Source organism: Dicentrarchus labrax, unplaced genomic scaffold (assembly GCF_905237075.1).
Source record: "Dicentrarchus labrax unplaced genomic scaffold, dlabrax2021, whole genome shotgun sequence".
NCBI classification, from domain to species: Eukaryota; Metazoa; Chordata; class Actinopteri; family Moronidae; genus Dicentrarchus; species Dicentrarchus labrax.
This window is the reverse complement of record NW_026136714.1, coordinates 10,018,031-10,030,924: the sequence shown is the minus strand read 5'-3', so window position 1 is coordinate 10,030,924 and position 12,894 is coordinate 10,018,031. Positions and strand designations below refer to the sequence as shown.

At 39.6% G+C, this 12,894-nt stretch overlaps 1 protein-coding gene across 2 annotated transcripts in view; it reads right to left on the bottom strand.

Moving 5' to 3' along the window:
• unc5ca (unc-5 netrin receptor Ca) overlaps window positions 1-12,894 on the bottom strand; it is a 183,682-nt gene that overhangs the window by 66,581 nt on the left and 104,207 nt on the right. For both annotated transcript variants that reach the window (XM_051421607.1, XM_051421608.1), the window contains exon 4: window positions 1,457-1,560. In XM_051421607.1, coding sequence (XP_051277567.1) covers window positions 1,457-1,560 — 104 coding nt within the window. The remainder of the gene's footprint in view (window positions 1-1,456; window positions 1,561-12,894) is intronic.

The window sequence follows — 12,894 nt, the reverse complement described above, 5'->3', positions numbered from 1 at the left end:
CAAATAACTAGCATGGCTGGGAACCTCTGACCTCATAAAGTCGGCCTTGCTTATCAAAGTGTCCTTGTGCAAGGCAGTAAAGTAACCACTTATAGGCTAAAAGAATGATGTAGGGATTTTACTGTGTAAAAAATATTTACTAGGTAGCTCATATGAGCAAATGTGATTCCCCCCTAAATGAAGTGGAAGCCAATTTTGTGTCATTCACTATGTCTTCTTTACCGTGAAGTGTATTCACTTCAGTTCAGTTTTCAGCTATATATATTTACACATCTCTGCTAATGAAAGTGACCATGGCACTGTTGTTTCAATGATCCAGACAATCCACTTCCATTTACTGTCCTCATTATTTTCTGCAAAGCTCAGGTATAGTAAGAGAGTGAGCAATGAAAATGTAAAACAACGGGGATATAGGCTAAGCCTCTGCAGTCACTGAGATTTCTTTATGTAACTTTTGCTGCAACTCAAATTGGCTCTCCAGAGACGTTTAAGTCTAAGTTTAAACTTTGGATCTTTGGATCAGTGTTACCTCGTTGGAGCAGAGCTTTCAAGCAAATGTCACTCAAAACAGAATTCAGGCTGATTTCCCCCTGTGACAATTCAACACGAGCGCTGTTGCGCAATCTGAAACAGAGCTTTATACTTATGAAAACAGGCTGGAGAAATGTTTAAAAACAAGATGTGTGTAATCATATTATGCTAACGTTAAACATTGGCCCTCCTTGTATTAAGGTTAGTTACTAGGGGTGTAAAGATATACCGATACGAGACGGACATCAGTTTTAACGTTATAGCTGCAACTACAGTGGAACGCGGACCCTTGAATTGATCTAAATGTACCATGAACCTGTTGATGGACAGGATTTAAAATTATGAATCAGTTCACTGAATGCATCGTCCCGGAATTGTATCGTAGCCCATGTATCTATAAATGTATCGGATCATCTTAGAAGGAAGTGATCCAGACCCCTAATAGTTACTTAATGAAATTTTGGGATGTTTCTTGTTGGAATGGGTGTTATTTTAGTTTGGAGATATTAAGCAGTATCAGGTTTTGCTTTTGCTTTAGGCATAATAAAAAAAAGGAAGCTATTTAACAGAATTTGTCAAAAGGGTCAGGATACATTTTTATTCTGCACATCCTTCAACCATTGACTGCAGACTGTGAAAGAGTGCATGCACCCATCAAACCACTCTGTTCTGCTGTCTGTCATTCAAAGTTCCAGGCAATTTCAAAAAGTGTCACATCTGTAATAACTGACTTTTCTGTTGCACTTTCAAGTTATTTCCACTTGATGATTTCTATTTTTATATCTTTTTACATCCTCCTGTTGTCTTCATTCTGTCATCCCGTCTCTTCAGTCACCCTCTCTTTCAGTTCTAGAAGTCCTCTCTCTTAATCTCTCATCTTTCTTTATACACGTCAGGTGGAGGTTAACAATAACGCTGCACATACCTCAGCAGCTGGTATGCCCTCAGGAGGGCGACACTGTAACAGCACTTCCTGCTCCAGAGATACTTCCTTTCCCAAGGGTTCCTGTTCGAATGACTTCTTCAGGTCTGAGGGGAGAGACAAAGAGAGGCAAGAAGCTTAATGAATACTACAGAACAGGCTATTAGGTGAACCAGAGCATATGAGAAAATCATTGTAGGAATGACATAATTGTAAACTAAACTATAAGTGATACTGTTATGACATGGTAGTGAAAAAGCTCACATCTACATGTGTTCATACTGGTAAGTCGGTTAATCGCTCACTAGGACAAATCCGGAAATATTACACACAACAGCACCAATACTCATCCAAAAAACAAAACATCTCAATGGAAAGCGAATGTGTGTGGGAGGCCATTTTGAAAAAGCATCTTGTGATTCAGAACCAATCAGGAGATAGTGCCATGTCATTGTAAACTGGGCTCATTACCTCATTTCCACGGCAACAATGTCATAGTAATTATGGAGTTGGTGGCTGAAAGTCAGCCATGCATGTGTTGACTTCTCCCACTCTCCTGTCACTTTAGAAATGTACACAGCAAGGAAAAACACTTAGCTGTAAGTTCTTATTGTCAACTAAAGCTCAAAACACACACTGACACACACACACAGCTTGCATTTTAACAATGTAGTTACAACAGTTACACACAGACACACTGCTGATAATGATTTCAAGTGCTTTAACTTCTTCACACACTAAACACAGGCTGCTTTGTTGCATGCTTGCCCCTCAATCACTGTGCACAATATTTAAACCTTGCTTTCATTCCATATAGACTTGCCAGAGTTCAGGGATCTCCAGCATGCCAAAGACAATAAATGATTCACACTAATGTTCTACATACTGTGATAAATGACAGCATTACAAAGAAGCATGGAATGCACTGTCATTTTTTTCACAGAACGTTTCAGAGAGGGCTCTGCTGATTTTGAGGAAAAAAATGCTCACAGTAGCAGACTTTAAGACAATTAGCCAGACGTTTGAATAAGAACAACAAAAGACAAAAAGACAAAAGAAAGGAAGGTAGAGAAAAGACGTTGTAGGATATCAATGAAAACACAAAAACCCTTGTGGGTGGATGGATGAATGGATGGAAAGAAGCACAGATTCATTTAACTGATCTTTATGCTTCATATATTTTTCTCTGCAACTATGCTTCCTCTCATTGTCAAACCTTTCTACATAGGTCTACACAAATGACACTATTTTATTAATTGAGAGAGTTCAAAAGGGGTTACCACGCTTCAGCCGCTTACATTGAGTCCAGTGCTAACTCTGACACTAAAATGCTTTCACTCTTAACTCTGTGCATCTCTAGTTTGATTGAGTCCATCTATTAAACAGAGTTAAAAAACATAATTCACTGCTTTTCCTGCCCTAGTCAGCGACCACACGGTATACTATGTGCATGTATCCCTATATCGGCAGCTGAGCTTAACACATGTTAAAATAATTAGCCTGCCATAGGAAAAGGCCATAAAACAAATTGTAACCCGAGAGGGGTGGCAGTGTTGCGGGACTTAGCAGGTGACTTTATTTATGGCGCTGATGGATTTCTAAATAAGAACATATGCAGGGAATGAAGCGGAAAGGGGAAAACATGATGCTTATTTCATCGAAGCTCCTAGGTGTAACTCAAAGGCTTACAGTCTGGTTTCTCTTGAATCAGGAGTACACAGACTCAATATGATCTGGATAAAAGGACCTGCAAAACAGCCCTTTTTATCCACTCAAATTATGTATCATAACCTTGGCATGCATTTGCAAGATTAGAGTACTGGGAGCTGACTTAAAAACTCTCCACACACACTTTCAGTGAAACAAACTGGCAAAGCTACACAAATACATACTCATTAGGGGTGTTAAATTCTGTGTACATACTTATGTCTGCACAGGTTCACATTACTACAAATATTTGTTTGTGTACAAATGTGGATGGATCATGCAGGTATGTCTTTGTGTTCCTGCGTAAATGGGAGAGCAAGACTTGTAACTGGATGATGAAGTGTCACATGTCACAAACTTAACAAATGCTAGCAAGTAAGGATGATTAATTACTCTGTATACATGTCTAAATATATCAAAGGTGCGTATTTCAAAGTGGTATCCAGAGGTTTGTTCATGTGGCAACATTAACAGCTGTATTTACAATCTCTGAGGCACTGAAAAACTTTTTTACTTTGAAGAGTTTGAGAGTCACTGTGTTACTTTGTAAAGGATGGCTGCATCTATCGAAGACAAATCCTCTCTCCTCTGTCCTTTACTTTTTAAAACCATACAGAAAACTTTCATTAGAGGGCATTGTGTGTGTGTGTGTGTGTGTGTGTGTGTGTGTGTGTGTGTGTGTGTGTGTGCGCGCGTGTGTGTTATCCTTGTGTCCTTTTACTCTCCTGGTTCCCGGGTGTACTCTTAATCACCTTATCCGTCAGCTGCGGTACACCATTTGTGGACACACACAGACAAACACGCATGTGCGCGCGCACACACACACACACACACTAGATTCTTTTTTACACTAGAACATTTTTTAATGCTGAACTGGTCAACTCTGAGTCACTCTCTGGGTATTTCATCAGGACAGTCACCTTACAGTTGCTAACAGACATAGAAGGAGGCAGAGTGAAAGAGAAGGAGAGGTAAAACGGGAGGGGGAGTAAGGAAGGTAGAAGTCAGGACAGCAGGTGGAGAGTTGAAAGATGAGAGGCAGAGAGAGGAGGACGGAGGGAGAAGTTGGCAGCACACAGCAGGACCACCTTACTCTTTCTTAATACCAAAACCACCTGCTTGGTCTTTACCTATCAAAGTCTTTTTTCATGTCCAGCACTCTCTATATTAAACCATTCAATAGAAGCTAGTGTTAGTGAGTCCACCTTGTATCATCTGTATTTATCTGCCTTATCTCTCTCAAAACCAACCGGCAATCCATCAAACATTCATGCCATCAATCTGACTTTGATTACATCTCCTTTTATCAAGATCCCAATCTTACTCACAAAGACTAGGATAGAGATCATATGTGTCTTACTTCTAAAAGTATAAGAACTTTGAATGCAGACTTTAAAAAGTAATTCACACCAGCTGGTTTTAAAATGGTGAATTTGTAATCATGCGTCGCTCTCTCCCCCATACACATGGACAGACTAAAATACTGGAGAAGCGAAAGGGAAACCATGGACGAATTTCATTTGATTTGAGTTGCTTTTTGTGCCTTGAACTGCAGAAATTGGAAACTGTATTGTGTAGAAAATTTTAATAACCCAAAAGGGAAAACCGAGGCTAGCTCTAAGTTCATAATTAGCTATTTGCATGTAGTGATCTGGTCAAAGCCTTGGATTTTAATAAAGTGGTGGGTAGCTTTGAACAGAAACTAATGAGGAAGAGATGTCTGTTTTAAAATATGGCAGCTCACATGATTACTGTGTGTTTATGGATGTAAAAGGAATAGTGCAATTCTGTGCATGACTTGACAGTCGATTGAGCTTTGTATGGAAACAATGCATCACATACATTGTAGCCTAATATTTCATTAAAGAAAATGTTAGTATTTAAGTATGCAAGTTCAAGTGTGTGTTTTTAATAACTGAATAATAAACTTCTCAAATACTGTACAGACAAACTTATTATAATCGAAATACACTGCAGGCATGAGTGTGGCATCTGGTATATACTGTATTAAGTGTATTATAGTATTTTGATGGTAAGCACTGAGAAATTCATGCATGCTAATGTTACCCAGAATAATTCTAACTAAATACTGCAACTATCCATATAGAATAAATTATAATTAAATATTGTACACAAATGTTTTTATGCAGAGTGCACATTCTCAATTGTTTGTAAAGGAAACTGATCCTGAGCAACAACACGCATGCTAGCACCAGAAACCGAGACCCCAATTGTCAAATGTCGCCCAGTTGTGCAAAGGGCTTCAGGAAATGTTTGCTTAATGTCCTCTGACATATGTAAGCAGCAACTAATAGTGCTCATTAACCCTGACCCAACTTCACCATGACCGGACTTACTTGAGAGCAAATATGGGACCACAGTGTCAGTCATTCTTGCCACTTTCGGTGTTATTGTTGTACTATACAGTATCAATTACTTATACTGCAAGGTAAATATTGTAAGCAAATAGGTAGGCAAATTAAAAACAAGCAGGAGACTCATGAGAGGTAAGAGCCAGCCTGCTACAGTTGAATCTGTATGTGTGAACAAGGTGCTAGAAAAAGCTTTGTCAGTGTATCTCCAGAAAGCTAGGCAACATGATCACTGCCTTGCTTTCTGGAGATACACTGACAAAGCTTTTTTCAAAATTGTCCAGAACATCTTCCCACCTAAATGATAAGGTTTAATTTCAGGCAATATAAATCTAATCATTATGAGATTCTCTGGGTAGAGCTATATTGGTTAAGAGAGTTATGTGAGGACAGAGAATATTGCTGAGACTGAATGATAACTTCATAATACAGTCAATCCCTGTGGGGGATGACAGCCTGAACAGAGCATGATGGTTTATTATGGGAGTAATCACCCAAAGCTTTAGCCCTAAATCCACCACATGGCTACTCACACAACACACAGACACACACGTACATGGACAGACACTGAAAGACAAAGAGAGAACGAGATACTGTCACAGTGAGGGAAAAACACACAGGAGACTGAGACAAACACGCAGGCACAGCACATACGTGGAGACAGAACAACCACAAATGGTGAGAAACTCGCAGTGGGACAGAAAAGCAGACACGTAACCACAAATGTGCGAAAAACAACTGCAGATGCAAAGAGAGAATGAGGAAGTGATTGAGGGATGAGACACACTTCTCTCATGCCAGCCAATTCCAGGAACAATTTCCTGGTCTTAATTAGTAAGGGAGATGGTGAAATGAGGAGTTGGTTCTGAGAGTTGATTTCCATAAAGATTGAGAATGAAATTAGAGGAGATTAAAGCAAACTGCTCTGGGGATGAACAGACAACACCCCCCCCCCCCACACACACACACACACACACACATACACGCATACACGCCTACACCCCCCCCACACACACACACACATACACGCACACACACAGCACTAAGCTAATTTTACCACTTTGTTAGCAACAGCGCATGTGTGTTTGAGAGGAAGGAAAGAGGGAATGTGACATTGTGTTCACGACACCAGGGGACCATGAATTCACATCAATGGGCAGTGTGTGATTTTGTGCATGTGCGCAAATATGTGCCCGAGGGAAATATGTGCACAGGAGAGGAGGGACAGCTGTGTCCTATCAATTCACTGACCCCACTTCACTCCCACAGTGCAGATAACGCTACCCAGCTTCATAAATATAACAAAAGCAAAGATAAATTCACTAAACAACTTGGAACTACAACAGGGTTGAAAAGTACAGAGGGCGACCTTGTAAAGTGTTCTTCAGCGTGAACTCCCCTAAAAATATACAATAAAGCAGTGCAAGCATCTATTCAAAAAATGACCTTTACTTGCATAAACTCCTCTTTCCCTCTCACCCTCCTCGTCTCCCTCCCTCCCCCTGTGTCTCACCGCCTCCTTCCCTCTCCATCTAAAACTTCTTCCACTGCTCAACTAAAACTGTTATTATGTTTGTGGTTAGTTTGTTGCCTCAGGCACCTCCACATAAGCACATTTCAGAGCAATTATCCAAAATGGGTGTCTCCGCCTGCATGCTACCCATGCCAAATCATAACGGTTTCCCCTGGTGGAGCTGCTCAAGCAATAAAGAGCAATGTGAGATGCTTGGGGAAAAAAATAGCAAGCAAAGTACTCTCCTTTAGTCTCAGAGAGGATAATTTGGACATCCAATTTCCTACACGGTGGCATGCAATGGAAACAATCAGACCTCTGGCTTAGAAAAAAATGATTTAAGTGATAAAGCACACAAGAGGGTAAGATAATATTTAATAAACATTTTTAAAAAAAGGAAATGTAAATGGATTTGTAATTAAAACGTATTTGTATTAAATGATAAGAATCAAAGTTGTAAACAATGAAACTGCTGTATATTATAATAATGGGGTGAATTTACATTTCTTTCTGCTTGGATGTCTTGATAGGAAGGTCATTAAACGGTGTGTTACCGAATAACTTTGTTATGTGCTACATATAATATTTAGCTTGATAACTATCCATTTTGTGTTCATACAACAGGTTTTGAAATGGCTTACATGGAACAGCTTGTTTATGCAAAATCATGAAAATCTTCATAATATTCTTTTTTTTTTTCTCAAAAAGAATTGTCCTATATGTCTTTAGGTTATAAGGTATTTAGTTTGCAGTTTGAGGTTGGGTACCTCTTCATTCTTTGAGCACTCATTCATACACCTTCAAATATAGCTCCAAAATATTAAAATGGAGGAAGTGAAGGTAGAATGTGACCTTGAGTGTCATTCTCATTTTCAGTGTAGTTATAGGAAGTCATTTTCTCTAAGTGAGTTTGGAGAGTCTCTTTCCACTTAGACCAGTTCTTTCACTGAACCTTCCACCCTGTCATTTCAACACAACCTGTGATCAGCCTGAGACATCAGAAAAGGTCTTTCCATCCGCAGTCAAGTTTTGAACAAGTAAACAACTCTATTCACTGACATAGCAACATCACTCTGAAGACTTCCTCTGAATCCTGGTTTGTAAAATTACTCATTATGATGAAATATGGCCCAAGGCCCTGACAACTGTCTAGGTTCTGCAAATAACAAGAAGGGGCATGTTTTTTTAATTAAACTGTTCACTTTAGCTCCTTAGTGAAAACCAATTAGGGTTTTGAAATATATATCTAAATAAACAAATCTAACATGGAAATACTTCAATAATCTTGCTTTTATGCAATAGGTCAAGTCAATAGGATGTCATTTTGTTTACCTATTCAGTCATCTGCCTTGCTGAGTAAAGGCAGACCTTTGTGCAGACATTGCATATGGTTTTCAGGAGACACCTCAGCGATGCCAATGCTTCAATGAGAAATGACAGTCCTTAAATATGTTGTGTGTAATGTTATTCTTTTTATTAATTTTTCCCCTCACATTTGGACCTTTAGCAAGTGACATTTTAGCTTTGTGTGATAAATCATCACTGTGGCTTACCACTTTAACACTTATGAGTATGCCGAAGCGGTCCTTGACATCTGGGAAAAAGCTCAGTGGCTTACAGCGATGGTGAGACATCATAACCACACATCTACACAGACACACACGACTGGTTCTCACTATAAAAATGTTTATTCAGTGTTTGTGACCATCATGAAGTTCCTCTCAAAGCCAGAAACCAAGACTCTCTTGATGATGTCATCCAGGGAAAAATGAATTTTTCCACTGACAGTGTTTATAAGGGTGACTAAAGAGGGATAAACAGCATGGATCTTTCACTTCATATGAGTCCTGATTTGATTATGCATTGATAAAACTGCGAGGCATGCCATTCCATGCAAAAAAAGCCAAATGTTATTGAGGTGGCTGTGGTTGTTGGGGCAATTTGGTTTGTGCGCTGCTGACTAACTTTCATACCAGAAAGGTTGGCTAACACACTGCAGTTGTTTCCAGTTGCTGGGTTACAAATGACTGCCTATATTGTTGTAAGATACATGCCGGTCTAAGCCTAAATGAGTGTAGAGGAGGTTGGTTATAATCAATGCTTAGAATCCAACACAAGAAATCCCTGTTGAGCCTTGTTTTCCTTGGTCTAATTCATCCTTGATTGAAGGAAAAACCTAAATACATGCAGCTTAGACATTTGCATCATAAACAAAACAGCAGAAATTCACTAACACACATTTTCCAGTTGACACAAGGAGCTGCTTGGGTTCCTATGTCCCCGAGTGTCTGGACTCCTGATTGCTATGCGCACACGTCTCAGTGGAAGGTGGCAGAACAAATTGCCATCATCTGAAATTTGTGTGTGTGTGTGTGCATGTTTGTGTGTGCATGCATGTAAGAGTGTATATGTGTGTGTGTGTGTGTGTGTGTGTGTGTGTGTGACCTTGACATATTGCTAATCCATTGAAGGAGAAAGACTTGACCCGATTGCTGCAGGGCCAAAGAGCATGACTGACACTTCATGCACATTTGTGTGTACGTCTGTGTTTCGCTTACCCCTGTGTACGTGCCTGCAATGCTGTGCATGGCTGAGTGTGACAACCTGTGTGTGTGTATGTGTGTGTGTGTGTGTTAATTTCACCTGCTTTATAAACTTGAATTAAGCTCCCTGCACCACCCATAACTCAGCTAAAGTGCCCTTCTCCAAAAGACCAACAAATCTCTCAGATTTAATATCTCTGATTGTGTATTTGACACTTTTACAGCCTCAACACTGATTGCCATCATCCAGCTACAAACTGCGTATTTAGTTAATGCCTTGAAGTGTTAATTCTACAGTTATTAAAACAGCCTGAAGATGCTGGAGAATGAGAAAGAGGACAAAAAGAGAGCACGAGTGACAGAACCAAACAATAGCCACATTATGAGCAAAGGAAAAACTGAAAGAGGAGGAGACAATGGGAAATAAGAAAATGAGTGGGAAGAGGAGATGGGAATGCAGGAGAGAAATGCTGAATTGCTATTGCATGGTGCGGTAGAAAAGACACTTTGCTCAGCAAGCTCTAGCTGCCAGGAAGCATTTTAATCACAACAGTAGATCCAAATAGGAGCCGAAAGCGGGGTAGGTCAGGAGGTTGGGTCGATTTGAAGTAAAAGGTTATCGCAAGAGGGGGCTGAGTGTAATCAGATCTGGTTAAGGGAAAAATCACTGTTATAACGGTAAGAGAGAAAGTGAAGGACGGAGGGACAGACAAAGTCAGATGGAAAATACATACTACACAGAAAAAAGAAAGGTAGAGAGGAGAGTGATCCGAAGAGAGAGAGAGAGAGAGAGAGAGAGAGAGAGAGAGAGAGAGAGAGAGAGAGAGAGAGTAAAGTAAAAGAGATGCAGGATTTCTATCATCTTCCCCTTTTCTGGTCCTTCGCACCTTCTTAGAGGCATCCTCCATCATCATCCCTCCACCTAACCTCCAGCAGAGGTCTTACGTGTGTGAAATACTATATACCCTGTGTGAAGAAGTTGACTGAAAAAAGAGGGAAACATGATACAAGAAAGGTAGTATGCAAGTTTGCTTTTGATGTGTACAACTAGAAAAAAATTTAAAAATTGTCCTTGAACAGTCCTAATTATGTCCAATTATAGAATTATTTCAGTTTCTCAGAAATGCAAAGTCATTTCAGCAACATGTTAGTATAAATGGTGGTAGCAGAAGTAGAGGATTCCGTAATGAGGCAGACAAAAACAAAAAAAAACTAAACAAAAGTAGGCTAACTAAAAATAAAAACTATATAAAACAGGACAATTAAGGGGGAAACTGCGGTGTGTAAGGTTGGACTCACTGTGACTAATGTGGCACAACTTGCTGAGAGCTGGTATTACATGATGATAATGATGGAAAGGATACAATAAGCCATAGTAATGCAGACACACACATTATCTATCACAAACATGTATGGATGTATAGACATGTTCATATCAGCTACCTTGCTGAATCAGTAAGCCACTGAAAACTGTGGCCTTCAGTGTGCATTTCTGTGCTGCTTGTGTTTGCATTCACGTGTTTACCTTGGAGAATCTCAGAAGCCTGTATACGTAGGCTTGCCTGCATCTGTCTCTCAGCATGTATCGTACGTAAGCCAAAAACAGCACATTACCCAGCTTTCATTGCACCCCGAGGAGGGCCCATTCCATTCAACAGTGTTATTAGCGGAGCTTCGAGGGATATTTCTGACTGTGTCACTAAGTCTCTGCTGACAGACAGAAAAACATCCTCATATACCCAAGGAGTGTAGTTGATGATCCTCTGTTCTAAATTGAAATGGTCTTTAAAGCTCACAAGTCAAATTAATTGAGAAATATGTTGCTGTGATACTACCATTGTATATTGTGTAAGCTTGAATCAACACATTTTTCTATGAATGCACTTGTGTATATTTACAACATTTAAACAATCTGGTACAGGTTGAATTTGCATATGATAGTCTACATAATATATTATTACTTTCTAGTGCAGTGGTTCTCAACCTCAGGTCTGGGGACCACCAGGAGTCAGGAGAAAAGTTGGGAATATTTTATTGACTAGAAGTTAGCCAACAAGAATGACTCTTTTGTTTATCTCTTCACTGTTAATCAGCAAATCTGCAAATCAACAAACACAATTATGGAAGAAAAAAATCTTATCAGACTGGAATCCCTGAGACTACATCTTTTCAAATACGGATCTGCAGCCTGATGTGTATCAATTTGAGGGTCCTTGACACCAAAAAGGTTGAGAACCACTGCTCTAGTGTATAAGCCTATAACACTAATTTGTGACCTGTAGTGTAATGTATAAATGTGATTATTTGTTTTTATAAATATATCTTTATTTATATGATTTATTTGTGCTTTGAGATTTTTTTGTTAGCGTTCTTTAAAATGCAAATGTGAGACATATTTACAGCCAAATAAAATAACCTGAATGAAAAAGACAAGGGACAACATGATGGATTTCCTTCTGCAGCACAACCAACCTGGGAAAACAAGATTTCCAGGGTACGTGTCTGTTAGAGTGATACTGTCTGTTAAAGTACTACATATGAGGATGTGTGCAGTTTGTTCTGAGTGTCTGCTGAATGGACTCTATCAAAGCCCCCAGTTGTCCTTTTGAGAGTTCACTCAAGCAGAGCCACACTGTCAGTATAAGCCAGGTAAACCGGGGAGGTGGGGTCGATTTTGTTATTGGTATTTCTTTTCTGCTTGACCTTTCTATAACCTGAGCACTCAGACAAGTCCCAGTTGTCTTATATGGTTGAATTGACCAGAGCAATGACGCTTGGAAAACTACTGTTGTGGGTTCAATTCTCAGGCCAGTGAAAGGAGCTTTGAAGGAACAATCCATTCTGTTATATGAGGCTTACATTGAAAGAACAAACAAGGCTTTTTAGGTGATTTCTATCAAACATCTTAACTCCCTTGCTACAAAGTTGCTGCAGAGCCGTCAAGTGACCATCACTCACAGCCAAATTCAACCTTTTCTTTCCCCTGGACTGTTGTTGGGGGTCTAACAATCCTGAAATGATTTCCCCATGTGATCAATGTGTATGCAGTGTTACACTGTAACACTGTCTGCTAGAGTGATACTGAGTCTGGTAGGGTTTTGTCTGGCTTGTGTTCTTTTGGTGACCTTATAGTCAGACTCCCAGTTGTCATATTAAATTCTTCACCAGACCATAACAGGAAGCTGCTGATGGTAGATTAACATTATTGAGCTAAGTCTCCTCTTAGAAACGTTCCCCACCATGTATCATTCAGTGTAAAAACAATTTTGAAAGTTCTACCCAACTACAAGTTTTTTCCTGAGTCTT